Genomic DNA, 21308 nt, shown 5'->3' with positions numbered 1-21308 from the left:
TCGTCCATGCAAAAAAATTATTCGAATCGGAGATCGTTTAGTCATGTATGTATACGGAACAAACTGATAGGGTGAGTACCGAGTAACATATTCAAGATGATCCGTTTATTTGTTTGATGCATTAAGTGGCTAAAACGATCTCTGATTCATTTTTTTTTTGTTTTTTTGTTTTTTTGTTTTTTGTTTTTTGTTTTTTTGTTTTGGGTAGGAACAAAATTCATATAAAGATTAAGAAATTGAACGATTCTAATTATGGAGTTCATAAGATGATCATACGTTAGGTGTGAAATGTGAAATGTGTAAATTCCCCATTGGGAACACAAGTATTATTAGTGTGATTATGTTGACAAAGTGATAACCGAAAGGCCGGCAGTTTATTATGTTGTTAATTATTGTTAGTTGGGGTGGTCATTTGGATTGCATCTTGGCTTGTTTGTTGGATCTTCAACTCTCACAATTGTATATAAAAATCAGAATCAGAGATACCTTTGCTTTCTTTCGTGTCACTTGTTTGTTTCAAAACCTCCAATTTTAATAATCAACAAAAAGAATAAAAGATAACGAAGAATAAGCAGATCAACAAAAAGCAGATTTGTTCTTCACATGGAAATAGTGCTCCACTTAATAGGGCCCGTGAACCTCTTCTAGTCTAAATTGTAATTGATAGGGGCATGTGAATTGTGGCGCAAAGAACAAATGTCTACGGGTAATTTTGCAGTCGCCAATTTGTTGGAGCTAAAATTCAATATGTGTTAGTAATTTTAATTAAATATTATTATCATACTCATTTAAATTCAATCAATTAAATGATAACCAAATGACACGTACATATATAAAACAATACAATTAATACGAAAGAGTTGAGTATATCTATAACGTTATAGCAAGGAGAAATATAGCTGTTGTCCTAAAATTGTAGACGCCTCCTTACGTACATGTTGTAAGAATTGTCTACATTTTCAAGTTATAACTCCCGAAATCTCACAAGATATGTTTAATCCACTAAACACAATTACGGCAAACAGGAGTACCAATTGTCTATCGATTGGCCATTGACGAAGCATGAATAGGAGATGATATAATAGGGGGAGTAAATGAATTAGTGAAATATACTATATATAGAGAAATATTTATTTTTTTTATACAACAATATATTTACATTAAGGGAATGAAAATATAAATTATCTACTAAATTGCAAATTTAAAAATTGGAAACTAAGATCTTTCACATATAAGTGAAGAGACGAGAATTTAATTTAAAGTGTAGTATTATCTCTATGTGGTATTATCTTTGAGTAGTCTTTTTATTTATAGAACTCTATATATAAATTTTTCATCTAAACTAGACATGGCTCTTTATATTAAACTTAGGGGTGTGCTATCTATACATCTCATTTTACTTTTCACACACTTCTTGATAATTTTTGTCCGTTGATATTCTTCAATTCATTCAATCCAACAGCCAAAAATTAAAAAAATGTGTGAAAAGTAAAATAAGTCTGTTACAAACTCTTGTATTCTTATATTCGTTACTTTAATAATAAAAAAAAATGTGTAAAAAACTAAAAGCAGTATACGAAAACCACCTCCTTTCTTTTAAATAGCGACAAATAAGTTTTGAATCTTTTAATAAATAAACTATAAAATATCACCTATATGTGTCTAAGTTTAAAGTTGATGGAACGAAAAGAAAGAAGACACTTTATATTAATGGATAATTAGTGGCTTTCTTTTTATTGGGCGGTGCCATTTAGCAGATTGGCGGACGGTCAAAGCAAAATCTCTCAAGGGCAGCAACCCGACCGACCTAAAGATGCACTGGGGATTTTTTGGGTGCCTCATACACTAAGATTGGCTTTATGAGGCCTTGGTTCAATGTATATTTAGAGTTAGAAGGCTAAAGTAGAAGTAGTCAAGCTACAATGTAGATATATATCTTTCTAATATTATTTTTATTGTCAAAAGTTCAGGGATAGATTGACTACTTTCAATACCAATACTGAAGTATTTCATTTACACAACTTCAAGCCAGAATGACTTAAGTTACGCGTATATCTTTCTACTTTTAAGTGAGAGGTATTTTAACTATCGTGGATGAGTTGATACCAATTTATTATGACTCTCACTGTATGCTCCTAGCCAAAATTTTCATTCCTTGTTATAAATATATCGTAGTATAAAAAACAAAATAAAACATTGAAATTTAATATTAAACCTATACACTATTATACAAAAAATCATTTTTTATTAAAGAAAATTTCCGTAAGTTGTTAGGGCATAGCTATGAAAAAATTGTGTCCTTCCAAATAGTGTCCCAGATGACAAAATACTAGAAATCAATTAGTTGACGATGGTAGAAAAAACCTACTACCATAAACTTGCACAATTAATTAATTAATTATTTTTTCAAGCATTTGCCTTCTCACTTCTGTAACGTTTTCAGATGCTATATTAATCTAAAATTATGAATAATTAGTTTCTGCATAATTAAATACTGCAAGATTAAGTAACATGTTAATCATTGTTACTTCTTCCAGTTTAGTAAAGAAGAAGAAAGCTTTATACTTAATTACAGTCAATCTGCACCAGATTCCCATGTCAAAGATTGCTTATATAAGATTTCAGTAATCAAACGGCACAACAACCAGCCTCGGAATTGACTTCTTTGATTAGGGGATTCTTCAATTTATTATTTAGAAATTTGCATGATTAAATAAAATTGGTGGTTTCAAAAGATGTTTTGAATCATTTTAGGTGGCCAAATTATATTGCACTCATGCAACGTGTTTGGCCCATGAAAAGAGAAGAAAAAAAAAAAAAAACAATTATCCTAGTTGCTCTACCTCTTAGTACTACAGTCTAATAGTATTCATCTTTGTTTGTAAGTGAGAAATCTTAAGTTTAATTTTTGTCAAAAAAATGAAATTAAACTATATTATTATTACAAACTCATTGTAAGCCCTAGCCCACTTCCCCACCCCTTAATAAAAATATTATAGTTTGTTCAAAAAAAAAAAAAAAAAAAAAACTTATGTATCCTAACTTTCTAAATCGCAACTGATGTGACGGTATCTCATTTAGTTAGTTGATGAATTTTATTTATGTACGAGCATTAGAAACTCCCTACCCTACCGCACTATTTGACGGTAAAGAATCCAAAATAATGGTCTATGCGTGTAAATGTAATGCAACTCAAAAACAAGCATGGTTGGTGATTCAGACCAACAGGTTATAGAAATTTCAATCGTCATGCAAAGATAATTTATTAAATTTTTATTAGAAAATATATGTGCATGTTACGTATTTTTTTGGAAGTCCCTAGAAATTAGGAACTTTGTGTTGTTGCATCTTTTGCATGCTTCCAACACCACACTTGTCAATTAATTTTATGATGAAACCTACTTTCTTCAAACTCATCATTATACAATTCATGTGTATATAATTAGACATCATATCAATTGCTAATTGAGTTGCCTTCACTTTTGGTTTAACCAAAGTCTCATTTATTTCTCCCCTAAAGTTTCATTATCTCTTGCAACAACTACGGTAGCACTTGTCAATTTCTGGGATTGGAGAGTATATTTATTCCACTTTCTTCCAACTAAAAACGCACAAACACAAGTAATGGGATTGTCCCACTCCACACCCTATTTTGTTCCCATGCCGTGATTGATGGCAATACAATTCCACATGGAACCCCTTTGTTCTCACTCCCTTTAACCTATTTTGGAGGTAATTCACATCCTGTTTGGATTTAGTAGTCCGAAGCCGACAGATTGAGAAATTTGGACCATTTAAGAGAATGAGAGAGATTCAGACCCTTAGTTTGTGTGAGTGAGTCAGTAAGATTGACTAATAGAGATTGTAAGGTTAAAATGAGTGATCCAGATCTCTAGATCTGCTAATTCTAAACACAGAAATCGAATAGGATTTCAATTCTTTTAGAGGAGGATATAATGGACATGTAAACCCCACACTTCTTTCTTTAGTCACCCTCAAGATTTGAACTAACCACCAATCCTCTATTGCAAAAATCAAACCCCCAAAAGTAAGTCTAAGTGACCACAACAAACTCCATCTCCTACTTTATATATATCATCTCTCTCTCTCCCTCTCTCTCTCTCTCTCTCTCTCTCTCTGTAGCTACATCTCAATTCTCAAATCCTAACACACAAACTACACAAGTTTTTTTTTAGATCATCCTACATCATTTGAATCCATGGATTGGTTCTCATGGCTGTCAAAAACCGGCCTAGAGCCGTCGCTTGTGTACGAGTACGGCCTCGCTTTTGCTCACAATGAGCTAGAAGAAGAGGACATAATGTACTTCAACCATGAGTTTCTTCAAAGCATGGGAATTTCCATAGCCAAACACAGGCTAGAGATCCTCAAGCTTGCAAGAAAAGCAAAGGGCATGAACACTCCGCGTCCGATGCGAAAGCTTTTGGTGGCAATCAAGAGGACTAAGAGGTGTTTATCCGAGTACATACGCACGTGGATTCACCGGGATCAGGACTCAACGGCGCTGGCGCTCGTGACAAGGCCAAGCAATTACAGGACAAGGTTTAGAGGAGCCATGCTGAAGAGGAACAAGAAGTTGATCACGGCCAAGCAAGGCAGCCAGTTACTGCTCACAAATGGGAGTCCTCTGGTGGTTTCCGCCGGACCCCATCATGTCGACAGCTTTTCGAGTCCGGTGGTGTATGATTTACGGAAGGAGGAAAAGACGATGGATGGTGATGAAGCAAATGATGATGGTTATTGGTGTACTGGAGTTGAAGAGATCAGGTGGGATACTATGTTCCAGGACTTGAAACCTACTTGAAATTTGATCTTTTTTATTTTTAAATTTTGAATTTTAATATTTCTCCTAATTTGGTTCTAGTTTTTTATTTCCTTTTGTTTATGATATTAATTTAATGGTGAGAGATGGGGTTTAAGGGTTCTTTCCACCAAGATATTTTTTTATTTTTTTTTGGTTAGCTTTTTCCCAGTGTGGGTGGGTCTAGTTAGGTAACGAAATTGCCTCCCCTGTGTTTTTTTGTATGTCACTTGTCTCTATCTTTGAATATCATTCAAAGCATCCAGTGTCTTTGTGAAAGCTATGATTTTGTCAGGCGTGCAAAGCGATAGTAACAATAGCATCATTTCGCATCACGTATAGTTTTTAGTTTTATATTATTTTTGTTTACGGTATTGGAACGGGGAATTCGAACATATGTGCAAAATAAACGCGTTTAACCACTTGAGCTACAAGTTCTCTGATTATATTTGTTTTAACTTTTGAGATACAATGACTGAAATTATGTTTCTTATCATTTTTTTTGGGGGTCAAAGGTGGAGTAATTTATTAAACAAAGTCCAAACAGACATAAAACAACTTACAACAAAAAAAACTAGCATACAAAAAGAACATCACTGATGCAACCAAAGCATGAGTAATAGTTTCTTTCTGCAGCGAGTACAAAAACGATAGATTCAAAAGTGGTTAGTAGAGAAAACTCTAGAAGCCTATGTGAGGGACTGCCAGTAGCAAAAATTCAGATACCAAAGGCCACGAATAACACACAACGCTAATTTCACACCACAAAATAACAACGGCTCCCTAGATCAATACCATATGCAGATCTTTGAATGTCCTCAGCTTGGATTTTTGCCACCAACTATTCATTTTAGAATCATTTAAAAAACAGCTTTTTTGTCCAGAAAATTTAGGTTTTAACCTTTGGGCTAAAACTTAAAATTTTTAGCTCAGAAAATTTAGAGCATGTTTGGTACTCTACTTGAATCCAACTTTTTAAACTCAAAAATAATTTTCAAGTTTTAGACCTTAAAAACTTGTTTGGTAGGATTATTTTAAAAAACTAAACTCAAGACTAACTAAAAAATATAGTCTATTATCTAAAAACACAAAAAGTGAGTTTTTAGAGTTTTAAAACTTAAACTCACTCATTTCTTTTCTCTTCCTCCTCCTCCCTCTCACTCCAAATCTCTCTCTCTTTTCTTCTCTCTCCTCCTTCTCACTTATTTTTTTTTTTTTTGCCTTTTTAGTCTCTCCTCCAATCTGCTCTCTTCATTCTTTCGGTTCTTTATCTCTCCTCTTCTTATCTATCTCCTCCGATCCTCTCACTTCTTTCTCTTTCCTCCAATCATCTTTTACTTTCTTTCCTCCTTTCTCCTCTTTCTTTCTCGACCCCCTCTTTTTGGATATTTTTGTTCAATTTAAGTTGAAAGATTTAAAAATTTTAAATCGCATACCAAACAAAATTTTGAGTCTTAAATAAAATTCTTAAGAAATGTTTTGAGAAATTATAAAAATTTTCAAATAGGATACCAAAAAAGTCCTTAGGTTTTAACCCAAAAACAACTTTTTTGCTCCAACTATTATGGGTTAAAATTTTAGTCCCAGATCATTATAGAATGAATTTAGGCTAATTTTTTTTCTTACAGTAACTTTTTTAAAAGAAAAAAAATTATGTAGAGTATCCTAATTTAATTTTATGAACATTTTTACCTAAAAATATTTAGATTCTGACAAATATTGAAAAATCACTAACCGACACCATGAAACTTGTGAAACACTATGAAAGAATATGAAGCACATAAAAGAATTTTTTTTAATTACTTTAGTTGTTGAATTTAAATTTGGACTGTTAAATATTTTTTTTTACCGTTGGATTTCATCAAATTAGATCTTCTTAACAATTGGATTCAATGAATTTACAAATATAAAACTAAAAAAAAATATACATATATAGTGGACTAGCCCCACTAACCTGGGGGGATTCCTGGGCTAAATTTGTCCCAGAAATGAGTTTTGAGTTTTAACTCATATTTGCCCCAAGGGTTGGAGCAAGTTGGGGTAAGTTTAGAATCTAAAATTTGAGTTTTACTTCAAGGGTTGGAGTAGGTCTAAGAAAATTGGTCAAATTTCTAGCTCTCTTACAAAGTAACCAACTAAAATAGCTTTGCTTCCAAAAACTAATATGTACATGCTCAAAATACTCAGCTTAAGTACGCTTTAATAATATTGGTATTCGAATACAAGAACGACAATATACTGATAATATTTTAAAGGTGACGTTATTGACACTCTAAAATATTCATTGTGCATTTCAAACTTTCTACATTTAGAAATAAAAATACACTTAGGGCCAATTTGAGATTGTTGTGTTTTTTTTTTATTTAAAAAAAAAACTGCTTATGTTGTGTTTTAAGAATAATCAGCTGCAAAATAAAACAAATGAGCGTTTGATTAACTGTATTTTAAAAGTGTTGTGAATAAAAAAAGCAGTGTAAAAACGTTTGGTAAATTTTATAGTAAAAGTAATATAATTGTATACAATGACAAAATGGACATAGCAGTAGGAGTGGGGAGACGACATCAGTGATGAGGACGATGGTGGTAATGGTGGTGGAGGTGGAGGTGGTGGTTACAATGGTGGTGATGGTAGCAACAATGGTGGAGGTATGGTGGTGGTGTTAATAGTGGGATATGGTGGTTGGGGTGCACATGTAACAATGGTACTAGGGGCCGTGGTAGCGCCAATGGTGGCAATTGTGGTTGTGGTGGCAATGGTGTTGGTTGTGATTATAGTGGAGGTATGGTGGTGTGCTAATAGTGGGATGTGGTGGTTGAGGTGTAGAGGTAACACTCGTGGCATGGTTGGTGGCGGCGGCGGTAGTTGTGGTGGCAATGGTGGTAGTTGCGGTTATGATGGTGCTAGTGGTGGTGGTGGCAATTATGGTGGTGATACTGGTGGTAGTGGCGGTTGGTGGTTGTGGCCGCAATGGTGGCGGTTACGATTATGATTGTGGTGGTGGCAACAATGGTGATGATAATGACATTGATGGTGTAAGGTTAGTGTTTGTGATGATAAGTCGTAGCGGTCACTTTATTCTTGAGGCATAAAATTTGTGTGGAAGGCAAATAATGTCATTTTAAAAAATTAATGAAGGTATTTCAACAATTGAAAATATTTATTAAAGACTCAATTCTGTTTTTTATTAAAGCAACATGAGCAACCTACATGCTGCTTTTAAAAGTTGCTGTTTGGAGCCCATTGCTAGCAAAACAAAAAGGGCGATAGTTTGTTCGTCTCACGTGCTAGAGAAGCACCAAAAGAAGTTAAAAGGATACATAACAGAATGTGAAGGAATATGTCTGCGAGAGTTCCAACTCTAATATGGTATAACAGATGATAAATGGTAATCATGGTGTGGGGAACTTGTAGCATGTCCCATGGGAAATTGTTGCAGCACCACAGCAACCAGAATCATCCAAAAACCCTGCCGAAATACTTCTGAAGATCGCTTATTCTTGATTTTAACAGCACTATGCGTTCTCAAGTGTGCTTAGTTTCGTATGAAACATAGTATACCGGGGGGACCTACAACGGACTCCATTGACTCTTCCTTGATCCGCCATTAACACGCAACCAACAAAGGCCAAGTTGGGTGAAAAATTATAGTTTAAAGCTCAGAACTTGCAGTACCTATATAAGACAGCAGAGTCAAGCCGCAGATATTCACTAATAATCTGAATGACGAAATCAGAACAGGCTTCCACAAGCCTGTATGGAACTATGGATTCATGTCACCGATCTCTAATCATTAGTGGCTCGAAGGCAGACGGAAGGAACCCCCAGCATAAAGCATTTGGTAAACTGGTCGTACTCTAATTGTCAAAATTACACTCAAGATGAAGCCTAGTCCACAGGCGCTGGCTAAAACTATAAATGTGAGCCCAAAGCAAGCAGAACCTACGCATGTAGTCCCTCCTTGCTTGGCAGCTTCAGCATCATACACATCACCAGCAAGAAAAACGGAGAAAAGTACCGCACCGATAGGATTCCCAAGTCCCATGAAGCTGTAAATTACAGCAAAATTTTTCAAGCCGAAAAGTTCGGAGGCTGTTGGAACCATCAATGAATACTGAGCCCCATAGCAGATACCAAACAGAGCAGTTGCAACATAGAGAGTACCACTGATACCTAGTGCATATAAAACATACGATATGAGCATAACTACATGCGCACATGCCATCCACACTGTGCGAGGAACTGTTTTTGTCCTGCAATGGCAAAATGTTATACCAAATTAGTATTATGCCCTTAAAGAAGCAAAAGAATGAATCATCCATTAAAAACAGAGAGTGGAATGTGATCATATATTCTCGAACAGAATAAGGTTGGTATATAGTTTACGAGTATAAGAATCTAGGTCACAATCTCAAAGTATATTGGAACACTTTGACATAAAAGTAAGATGTTCAAGAAACTCTGACATAACATTGCAATCTGCTAACCCTACAATAGAGGGAAGAAAAAGGTGAACGAAAACACATTAAAGAATAAGCAACAATTTCCAAGTTTGAGAGATTTATCCACCAAAAAGAAGATTAAAGGTTAAAAGAAACACAAGTCAACAAAGCAAGCTAGCAAGATACTTCAGAAGATCGTCGAAACTTAAAATCAGGGCCAGTGGAAAAACAGGACTTATTATTGCCGAATTGGTGTCAGTTATACTTAAAGTTAAAAAGCCAGGCTTGTACAGAAATTTGTATAACTTAAAGAGAAAAAAAATGTTTCAGAAACAGTTAAGCAGAAGTTAGTCAGAAATGACCTGAGAAAGTATTCAGAAACAGCACCAGAACCCAGACGACCCACAAAATTGCAAAAGCTGAAGAGAGACAACAGTATTGTCGTATCACTAGCGCCTAATGCAATCCCAATCTGGCTCAAATTATTGAGTACTGTTATTCCAGAACCAACCCCAAGAAAATATAGAAACCAAAGAAGCCAGAAATCAGCCTTTATAAAAGCTTCTTGAAACTTAAAATCCTCTCCCCTCTTAGGTCTCCTTTTCTTCTTCACTGCCCCTTCCCCAATTGCAATAAGTGTTTCGATATCTGAAGCATACTCAGCCTCAAGAAAACTGCCAAGATGTGTAGCTGATGAGGATGGTGTCAACAAAGGATCCCCTTGGGTCGCATTGCCTTCTTCCGAAGCAAGACGGTCTGAAGATTCAGCTCGTGCCCTTGAAGGAAATAGTGTCATTTTCACAGGAATTGCGAGGGGAGCAAGTAGAAGAATAACCATTATAGCAACCAAAATGTAGGAAATAGCATTGCTAAGAGATACCAACTGCTCTACTAATGTGACAGTGAGAAGATAAATAGCTAGCAAAACACTGACAGCTATGGTGAAGAGAAAATGGACATGCTCCGAAGAATCTTCTCCAGAAGCTGGAGTACATGGCCGGATAAAGTACATCAAGGCTAAACACAAAACTGGAATCCCAAGAGCAAGAAACAACAATAGATTCAAAGCCGAATCCTGAAGCACCGTACTGTATAATACTGTATAAACAGCAGCACTAAGCCCGATATAACCTTTGAGAATGCCAGCCACAGTGCCTCTACTGAGAGGGAAGTTCCTCATGTTGGTTACAAGCACAGCTGTGCCGAACCAAGCATTGCTATTTGCCGCAATTAAAAGTGTGATCCATAACTGCAATAGAAATAAAAGATAGATATTAGATGTCCTAATGCGAAAACTAAAACATATATTTAACTAGCTTATTTCTGAAAATTTCCTTCTGTAAGATTTTTACTTTTTCGGCATAATTCAACATCAACATAAAGATAAAAGGGGGACGGGGTTGCGTAATGCATAAAGACAATAATAGAATTTGACATGTGGGTAATGCCTTTTGTATTAAAAGGCAATACATTCCATAATATGACTTTCCTTCAGAAGACAACATTTAAGTCACCCCTAACAGCCTGAGACAACAATGCACGAAGAAGCAAAGTGGTGAAGTAATTATATCAACAAAATAGCAGAAAGCAGATGAAAGCAGGCCTGAAGAAGAAAAGGCCCATGTAAATCAATTCCAACACATACACGAGGAAAACAAAATGCTTATTGCTACAAGAACATAACACCTGTACAATGAAGTACAATGCAGTCAATAGGAGATGAATCAATTTCAACTAAAAAAGAAGTTGAAAACACATGTGGATCAATTGTATCCAATCAATCTGTTCTCAGAAAAAACATTTCTCTACGTACAATCTTCATGCAGGATGCTAATTGTGCGGCTTCAGTCTTAATCACACAAGAAAGCTCCAGAAAGAGAGGACAAGAATACTATGGAGATTATAGTTTGCCTTAAGTGAGACTTGAAAAAGTCCAAGATCTGAGATACCACTAACAGTTTCGAAAATGAGCCTGCTTGTGAGTAATCAACACTTACACGACTTTACAACTTCGAAAAATTTGAAATTTTAATCAGTTAAACATAATGTCTTGAGCTCAGTTAGGAATTTTTTGTTATTAAAGTGGACTGGAGGTTCCTCATCTATCTACATTTTTAATCACTTTCCATCTCCAAGTTGTCTTTGCTTGAATTTATAAACGATGCATGTTAAGTAAAGCCACTGTAAACCTGTTGATACCTAGACCATTCACAGAACTAATAGACACATATGAGATATGAAAATTGCTCAATTTGGTACCTGAATTCTCACCTTTAAGGTTTTCAATCCTTGAGAGTAATGAGCAAAGTTCTGTTAAAAATGTGAAAGTGGGAAAGACAACAATTCCAAGGAACACTACGATAAAGAATTTCTTGATAAGGAGAGGAAGCTGCAATGCAATTCGATAGGTTTTCAGCATTTAAGGTTAATGATGCGTTTTGTTTGCACTTATACTGCTTAGCTCCTTAAAATGCATCGAAAAAACAGACTTGCTATTTTTTTTATCACTGATTTAAAGAATTTCTTTTAATTCTCGGATACAATTGGTAAATAAGAGTTACTACATTCCCCTTGAAGAGTAAAAAATTCTGCTAGTTCAACAGAAATGGAATATCAACATGATCTACCGTAACTTCGCATGCTTCCTAAGAATCTAGATAAACGAAGAGAAAAATAGATACATTGGAAGAAAGTCTACCAAATTTGAGAAGTACACCAATCAAGCAATCATCTCCAAAATCTTATCAAAAGAACAATTAACCCATCAAACAACAAACTGCCTATGTGAAAGTTTCAACTTTTGGAGTTAAACAATCTATTTCAAAATTCAAATCATTCAAAACAAAGAAATGGAGATATATAATGAAGTGGGCAACTCACCACCACAAAAGGGAAGCTGCCAATAGTTCCGCTGACAACAAGCCAGATAACGCCATAGCCCAAGAAACAGAGCACACAACCAACCAAAAGCACAGCCCACGGAGGAAACCTGTTGCAGGCGATCCCAGGGAGGAAACCGAAACTCTCTCCAATGTCACTGGCCACTCCGAGAATGGTGAGCTGCTGCTGACTCAAACCCATCACCGATTTCAGCAGCGGGGAATAGAGCGGGAAGTTGTAGGAGCTTCCGGAAGCAATTTGGACCCAAACCGCCGCTCCCAACCCCACCCACGGCGGCCGGCTTCCTGCTTTCAGACTTGGGCTCGGCATCTTCTGATCGCTGATACAATGGGATCAGAGAGAAAGGAAGGGCAATAGAAATGTGGGAAAATACGTCGTTGCAGTGTGTGATTGGAAGCGGTTGAGAGAGAGCTGTCAGCGCGACCAAACTCCCAGTTTGGAGTTTATGGAGTGGCTGTAATCACATGGGCATTCGGGAAACGAGTGTCAAAGTGATGGGACAGAACCATAGACCAGAGGGCAGGTGGCCGACGGCGGGGCTGCCCCTTGTATTCCCGTTTAAGACTAAATTATTGTACTTTGCATTTTGTTCACGTCATATACTTTGTCCCGCATGTTGTGCCCTTTGTGGTGAATCAGCTATACGCCGACGATATGACATAAAATTTCGGTATTTGGCTTGGAGCCTTGGATCGATTACACACTTAGATGCGTATGTCTTCGTTACGTCGGATTATTTCGAATTAAGTTAAAACTGTCTTGTAATATACTAAATTAAAATTAATTTAATGAAATGTTAAATATAGCGTCAGACTAAAAAACAAGATATTAATAAAAATTATCTCTCTTTTTTTTATATATTTTTTATAAGAATAAACTGTTTAATATTCAATTCTTTCCACTGCAGAGTTTGATCCTTAGAATATTATCTTGATATTTTGAGATTATTCTTAAAGGTAAGCTATCAATACACTATTTTTACTTCTCACATACCCTTATTAATTTATATAATTTGATATTCTTTAATTTAGTCGATCCAAGGACCGTAAATTAAGAAGGTGTGTATGAAATAAAAAAAAAAGTGTGGATAGCACACTCATTCTTTCCCTCTTGGATGATTGTTATAGGAGAAAATTTGCATGCAAAAATTAGAAAGATTTTTCTGTGTACCCAAAACATGAAATGGTAGACTATGTATCATTATACAAGTGAGATGAGATACGTGTGTTAAAAAATTAATTTAAAAAAATAAACAAAATTCTACTTATATAATAAAATATGATGTATCATTTATGTTGTGAGTATAATGAAAATTTTCTCCGATAATTGATGGTCTAACCGAATCTTTTCGACTTTTGGATTCATCTTCCATCTTAGTGCAAATTGCTGTCATACTACTACTTTCAATAAAGAATATCAAATCAATTTGAATTGTGTTGCTTTGCCCTCAGATTTGGAATATTTTCTGAACAGTGAAAATGGTCTTTTTCTTTAAAAAATATGTGAAAGAGAGAGAGAGCACTCATCTATTACTTTTTTTTTTTGAAAAACTCATCTATTACTTTTAGCATAAAAGTAATTTTTTTATATTAATCATCATGCACTAAATATATATTAAATAATAACTTGTGGCTGTATAAGCTAGAGCCTACCCTAAACATGTGGGGTAGCTCTGTCGTGTATAAACTCTCAAGTAAACACAATGCTAAATGCGTACAAATAAGAGTTGGAAAAACCTAACCTTGAGATCGAGTCTAGCATTTGATATTATGTTTTCCCAAAAAAAAAAAGAAGTAATTGATATTACTTAAGACAAGATTTCGCCTCACGTGCTTCAAAGTTTGAATAACAAATGTCTCCCATGTACAACGATATTTCACTTTGTAACAATAGCACTCCAATCCATAATCCATAAAACGGTGAACCAAATAGCATTTGAACTTTCTCAACGAACACCATTCCAAATATTCAATGTATGTTTGGGTGAGGAACTTTTAAATTCCAATAGATTTAGGCATAGGATAAAGAAATGGATAACCAAAAATTAGACATTAGAGATCAGAAATATGATAAATTTTAGCCAAGTGAGCGGTTTCGTGTATAGTCCGGGCAAAGGTACCATTTTCAGACCAATAAGAGAAATTTTTTTACGCAGACATGTGAAGTATCTAACTTAATATGTGGTGTTGGGCTCTGCTCGATGAGAATTCTAAGTGCTTCTGTATGCAGGAGAAGGCTAAAAATACTGTTAAATATGCAGGAGAAATTAACAGTTGGTAATTGGACTATCAGAAATAAACTCGATCACTATCAACTCAATTTGTTCCTTGTTTCTCCGGCGATCGGGGCAACCTTCAGTCCTGCGGTCGCCATACATACCACAAGTTCGACAAAGACTCATAACAGCGTATTCAACCCAGTCATCGTCATCAGAATAGCCACCCTCTTTACGACAACATTTACAAACTATTGTGTCGGCATGGCCGAGCTGTGCACCCTTTGGAACATGGTGCAGGTACGGGGAAGATGCAGTCACGTGACGCCCTACAGCAGTACAAAGCCAACATTCACAACACCAAAAACGTGGTTTAAGTAAACATCACAACACCAAACTTTGACACCATAAAGGCATAAACAAGTATCTTTACTGCAGAAATCTGGAGTGCAACCTTGACCGATGTTCCGAGTATAATTTAGAAACCCTAGCCAGCAACCTTAGAGCATAGTAAATAAATGAATACTAAGTGCCAACCCAACTACCAAATTAAAACACCAACTTACAAGGAACCATCAAATTATCAGGAGATATTGAATAGAATCTGAACGAGCCTTCAAACTAAATTAATGTCACAACATTTGTTTGGGCCCAAAATAATATTTTGGGCCAAGCTTAGAATCGTTTTCGGTCCAGTAACATTCATCTAGAATCTTGTCATGGGCCTTCCAGTCAAGGTCGACCGAATCCTATTACGGAGAGGATTGGTTTAGATAAGGGTGAGGTAGTTGAACCCTAGTGCAACAAGGAGTCTTAAAGCTGAGGATGCTTAGAATTAGAGGATGAATCTTGTTCGTCAAAGAGCTTGGTTCAAAATCCTATAAGGGTTAGGATTGGCCGAAACCTGATCAGATTGGGTTGAGGAATTCTAATCCAAGTGAATCTCTAGTTCGGCCATAAGGGGGTTCGCTGCTATAAATAGAGAGGGGAGTGCATCATTCAAAGTTCGTTCAAATCAACACACAAATTGCCATGCGCAAAGCTTCTCAACAACCCTGAGATTTTTTCCTTTCCCCTTTTCTTCCAGCCAACACATCTTTAGTTTGGATAAGCAACACTGTGAAAGCAACCGGCGACATCTTTAGTTTGGATAAACAACACTGGAGCCATAGAATCAGCCGATTGAGGAGCACCTTCAGTTTGGATAGACAACATTGCTTCGAGACTGATTGGTTATTTCCAAGTTTCGGTCAATAAGGATTTCCGAGTCCTTGTTGGTAGAGGTCATTTCATTAGCCTTCTTGGTGAAGTGAGGTGTTACTAGGTTATTGGACTTGGCACTTTGAAAGCTAAGTTTTTTATTTTATGATTGGATATTCACAAGTACATTTTAAAGTTCAGCATTCCGACGGCTGAACCACATTTACAATCAAGACATTTATCTCTTTCGAGTATTTGTGTCCGTACAATCTGGTACCAGTTCGGCGTACTTATACTCTCATGAATATAATTACTGAGACAGAACATGACGCTGGCGATTTGTGAACTTTGAAGAAACTAGCAACCTTGTCTTTAAGCTCTAGAACCCGAAGGCCGAGACATGTTCCTTCCTCGTCCGCAGTCGCAAGATCAAGAAGTCAGCAACACGCCCAACGCCACATTAACATATTTTACTCCCTAGCCGAACTCGGCCGACGAGTTGGCACGCCCCCACATACAGCTGAAGCACGTAGTTAGCTTATTAGTTACTCGGCTTGTGCACCATGTAAGCTTGGTAGTTTTTAGGGTCAACATTTTTGGCACTCCCGGTGGGACTCGGTGCTAAAGCTAGGAAGTTCATGACCATTGAAACACGGTCAGTAAAAAAGAAAACAATCATGGGTAAGTCAACGACTAATCTTCCACGTACAGTCTAAAGCCCAAGAAAAGATGGCTTGTCACAGGCATAGAATCCCCCTGTTACTGTAACACTTGAAGCCACAAGTACAACATGCCGAGAAAAGGAAATTAATCTCGGCGGTCAGGCTCGTGATGCATAAATCTCCACCAAAATGACAAAAGGTGTTTTTGTTGAAGGACTAGTGGAGGATTATGACGATGATGATAAGGCCTCCGATCCATCTTTTCTCTGGCGACGATTTGAAGAACAATCCCGGCAGTTTGAGCAAATGTTCAGCTGAGAGATAAAAAACATACTTGAAGAGATGTGTGATAATAGCGTTGTGCACAACAGATTACTCGAAGTTCTGGTTAATAAAGTCTACAAAATTGGACCCGTCGATCGACCCAGACAACCTCTTTTTCTAAAGAGTAATCCCTTGCCAGCAATACAGGCTAAGATAGGATTTGCTCAGCTCAAAATGGTTGACTTAGAAAAAAATGGCAAACCAAGCAGCAGATCGGTTAGAACCGACTGAGGGGCATAAACGGCGTTTGTTGACATGGTTGAAGTCCAAAAAATAATTGATTCGGCCTTACAAAAGGGGCCGAAGTTTCAAAAATTCATTCACCTATGTCCATCATTTGTAGAAAGATTCAAGTATCATAAGGGATTCAAGATTCTAGACTTTAGCCTTTTTGTTATAGAATCATCCTTATCCTCATTAGAACACGGGGCTCGATTCATCGCTCAATATGGAGACGTTAACAGTGATTTTCATTAACTAGGACTATTCAATTTCTCGTTAACCGGCTCAGTGTTCGCATGGTACATCCACTTCCCACCCAACTCCATCCAAAGCTGGGATGAATTAGTCGAGAAATTTCATGAGCAATTATATCGGCCAGGAATGGAAATGTCAATCTCTTCTTTGGCCAGGATGGCTCAATCATCCGGCAAGTCACCAATGGAATATCTTATGAGGTTTAAGTCGGCAAGAAACTGGTGCCGAGTATAATATTCCCAAGGCCAAAGATTTGAAAGGAAAGACGTATTGCAAATACCACAACTCAAACAAGTATACGACAAATAATTGTGTCATATTTCGTGACGCCATCCAAAGCTGGATTGATAATGGCAAACTCAAGTTTCTTGAAAAACCTCCCATGGTTGTTGACGCCGATCATTTCCCTTTGATAACAGTAAGCATGTAGATGTTTATCTACCTAAGGACAAGAGAAAAGGGAAAGCCGAATTCATCCCGACGCAGTACATCCCTAAACAGAATTCTTGGCCATAATTAAAAGTTGATCTATCTTTGGACGAGCCACCCAAATACTTTTCAAACCTAGCTTATGCCGAGTCAATGTTAGACTCCAGCACAGAGGAAACTAACAGGCCGATGGTTTTATGTAGTCGGTGCAAATAAAATGTTATCATAACTGAGTCGAAGGAATAACCATTGGCGGAAACACCACAATTGGGGCCTGTAGTTGCGGCAACATCTAAAAAAATGCTCGGTGCAAGCTAATGCCAGAAAGTTTTCAATAGGTTTGGCCCTCAAACATAGAATAACAAGCTGTTTTCGACTAGATGACGAATTGATTTCGACAAGCCATTTGACAATGAAGATTATTATGCGCGCAACTTTGGTAGCTCAAGTTCACCTGCGAACTTTCAAGACACCTGAATGACACGATTAGCGTTGGTATAGCTACATCTTCCCTATCGGTGCATATACCGCATTGTCCAAATCGCATAAACGCCGTTGCCAGAGAATAAACTGTATGGCTTGCCGACAAGTAACTTATGCTACCCTAGCTACCCAATGGCGGCCGAAAGAAATAGTGGGTAACGAAGAAGACTGACAACCTCTGACAATCATGACTGAGCTGCTTTAAGGAAAGAAGGTAATCGATCACGATTTTGAAACCACAATTGAAGAGTTTGAGAAGCGAATCAAACTCCTTCTTTGACTTGGGGAGATGAAAGCTTGCCTCGAGAACTTTCGAAAGGAAGCCGAAAGTAAACTTCCTTCGCTGCCCCCACAAGAGCCATTAATTAAAGTCAGACGAAATCGCCACTTGCCGTTTCTCGGCGAAGCTTTGGAATACATACGGGAGTTTCACAAAAAGCATTCGGCTAATGACTTGTATGGCATGCCAAAAGCATGCCTAAAGTCTCCTGACCTGACATTAACAAGCCCTGATGTCGAACAGAACATCCAAAAGTGGTCAGATTCAGGAATGAAGGCCAGGTTTCAACATGTACACAAGGCTCGAGTTCTCGGCTTTGAGGTAAAACCATATACTGATATTGATACTGCCAATCTTTCTTTCTCTCTTGAGGATCTCCAATATATGCGGTACCATTTTGAAGTTTTCTCAACCGTTTCTCTCTTCGGCCTTATGACCAATGAAAAAGAGCCTGTGGTGCATTTAGATGTTTACTTGGACACAAGAGACGTCTGCATCGCACATCAGGAGTGAACTCGTAAGGCTTTCCAAGAACAAGACCAAGTCCCAACGCTGAGCGAGCCAGTTGTCGAAATTCAAAACAAAACAACTCCAACAAACATGCAGCATGAACGTGTTTTCATCATAGTCGAAGATGGCCAAGCGAGTAATGCCCATGAGCAAGACACCTTGCCCGAAAATCTAGTGGACGAAGATCACGACCTGATAGGCCATTTGGTCATCGACAACATATAAATCAGTATGGTCCATGTCTTACTCGTAGAATTTTGGCCAACCACATCCCAACCAAATTTCCTAGATGGTGACATGATTGTCGAGGAGGCCATGCAAATCGATTTTGTGGCCGTCAAAGAAATTGAGCAAATAAGCAAAGATGATAAACTTAAAGCAACTATCGTCGAACTGTTTCCCTTTCTGTTAATCTTTATCACTTAAGGCTGTTGTGTGTCACGACCTATATTGAAGGATACTTGATTTCCAAAAATTTTATCGATTGTGGAGCAACGGTCAACATCATGCCCATTTCTATCATGAAAGCATACGTCGCTCCAACGACGAACTCATTCCATTAGGGGTAACCATAAACAGCTTTGTCAGCCACAAATCTCAGACTAAGGGAATGCTTCATTTAGAGGTGACTATCGTAGGTCGAAATCACATGACTGCGTTTTTTATAGTCGATTAAAAACTGAGTATAATGCATTGCTTGGTCGTGATTGGATCCACCAAACTAGTTGTATCCCCTCATCATTATATCAAGTCCTCATTTTATGGGACAACAAATCGGTTGTAGTACATTTGGCCGACAATCAACCGTTTGAAGCTAATATGATTCACGTTCGCTATTACGATGATTATGTTGGCTACATCACCCTGCAAGGTTTCAACGAAGAAGAATGACCGACGCGGATCTCAGTTCAGAAAGCCATCGAGGTTAGCACCGAGACTGTTAAACAAGATTTGGCAAGACTTGGTTTGGTTAACCTAATTGATGATCCTATTGCCTAATACCAAACATGATAGACTCCAGGCCATAATTTCATCCATTCTAGAACGCCTGCTGGCCCATTGGTATACTATTTCCAAGCAACCGAATTCTGGTGTGAACTTAGTAGAGTTCTTCGCCAAAGAAGACAACAGTCTAGTCTTGTTACTTGATAAAGTACAAGCTGCACAGCCGAGCTTGAAGACAGTCAACCCTAAGTTAAAGATCCATTGGATGAAGTAAATGTTGGAACGGCCGATGACCCTCGACTTTTATATATTAGTTCTTTGCTGCCCTAATCTATGAAAGTCGGGCTTTGTAAACTGCTTAAAGAATTTAAAGATTGTTTCTCTTGGAGTTACCATGAGATGCCTGGTCTGGATCGAACACTCGTCAAGCATAAATTACGAATCAAGGCTGGTTGTAATCTTTTCCGCCAACCTCCTCGATGATTCTCGATCGAAGTTCAGCTCGGCATAAAAGATGAACTCGTTTAATTTTTGAAAGCCAGTTTAATTCAGACAGCTCGATACATTGAATGGTGCAAATATTGTCCCATTTTTAAAGAAAAATGGTGCTTTACCTATTTGCATTGATTTTCGTAATTTGAAATTGGCAACCCCTAAAGACGAATATCCAATGCCAATTTCAAACTTGCTAATCGACACTGCAACAAACCACGAGATGTTATCTTTCATGGATGGCCATGCTAGGTATAACCAGATTTTCATTGCTGAGGCTGATGTTCACAAAACTACTTTTCGTTGCCCCGGGGCACTCGAGACCTACGAATGGGTCGTCATGCCTTTCAGACTTAAGAATGCCTGTGCCACATATCAACGCGCTATGAATACCATTTTTCATGACTTGATTGGCACATTCTTGAGGTATATATCTATGATGTTGTGGTCAAATCAAAGCATTGTCGAACACATTTAGAGGATCTTTGGCGAGCTTTCCTTCGTATACACCAACATAACCTTAAAATGAACCCTGCCAAATGCACTTTTGGTGTATCGGCAGACAACTTCTTAGGTTTCCTTGTACATCATTGTGGCATCGAGGTAGATGAGAATAAAGCTTGAGCGATCATTGATGCTCCACCCCCAACAACCAAGAAGCAATTACAATCCTTACTCGACAAAATCAATTTCCTATGCCATTTCATTTCTAACTCTGCGGGGAAAATGAAGGTTTTTTCCACGCCTTTGAAACTTAAGGATTCTGACAAATTTGAATGGCTTTAATAACATCAAGACACTTTCACGTAAATCAAGATCTCCTTCACCACCATACTTGTCCTTGTGCCACCTCGGCGCAGTAAACCTCTTAAGTTATATATCTCGGCTGCTGAGGAATGCATTGGCTATTTTCTTGCGTAAGACAACGACACTGGGTGGGAGCATGCCATTTTTTATCTTAGCTGGAATCTTAACTCAGCTGAGATAAATTATTCAGCCGTCGAGAAACTCTGTTTGGCTTTTGTTCTTTGCTACTTTTAAACTCAGGCATTACATGCTCTATTCCGTTACTTAGGTCATTGCCCAGACAGATGTTATTCGCTATATGCTCACTCGGTTGATAGTAAA

The 21308-nt window shown here is 37.3% G+C and overlaps 2 protein-coding genes across 2 annotated transcripts; one reads left to right on the top strand and one right to left on the bottom strand.

Moving 5' to 3' along the window:
• Positions 1 to 4130: 4130 nt before the first annotated feature.
• LOC137708679 (uncharacterized) lies at positions 4131 to 5265 on the top strand. Its single transcript, XM_068447803.1, has one exon. The coding sequence runs from the start codon at positions 4220 to 4222 to the stop codon at positions 4823 to 4825; it is 606 nt and encodes a 201-aa protein (XP_068303904.1). The 5' UTR covers positions 4131 to 4219; the 3' UTR covers positions 4826 to 5265.
• A 2714-nt stretch (positions 5266 to 7979) lies between these two features.
• Positions 7980 to 12861, bottom strand: LOC137708132 (protein NUCLEAR FUSION DEFECTIVE 4). The gene is made up of 3 exons (XM_068447131.1): positions 12143 to 12861; positions 9625 to 10511; positions 7980 to 9073 (listed from the first exon to the last, which is right to left on the bottom strand). The coding sequence occupies exons 1-3, from the start codon at positions 12470 to 12472 to the stop codon at positions 8614 to 8616; spliced, it is 1677 nt and encodes a 558-aa protein (XP_068303232.1). The 5' UTR covers positions 12473 to 12861; the 3' UTR covers positions 7980 to 8613.
• Between the last annotated feature and the right edge of the window lie 8447 nt (positions 12862 to 21308).

This window comes from Pyrus communis, chromosome 11, assembly GCF_963583255.1.
Source record: "Pyrus communis chromosome 11, drPyrComm1.1, whole genome shotgun sequence".
Classification (NCBI taxonomy): domain Eukaryota; kingdom Viridiplantae; phylum Streptophyta; class Magnoliopsida; order Rosales; family Rosaceae; genus Pyrus; species Pyrus communis.
This window is presented reverse-complemented; position numbering and strand designations above follow the sequence as displayed.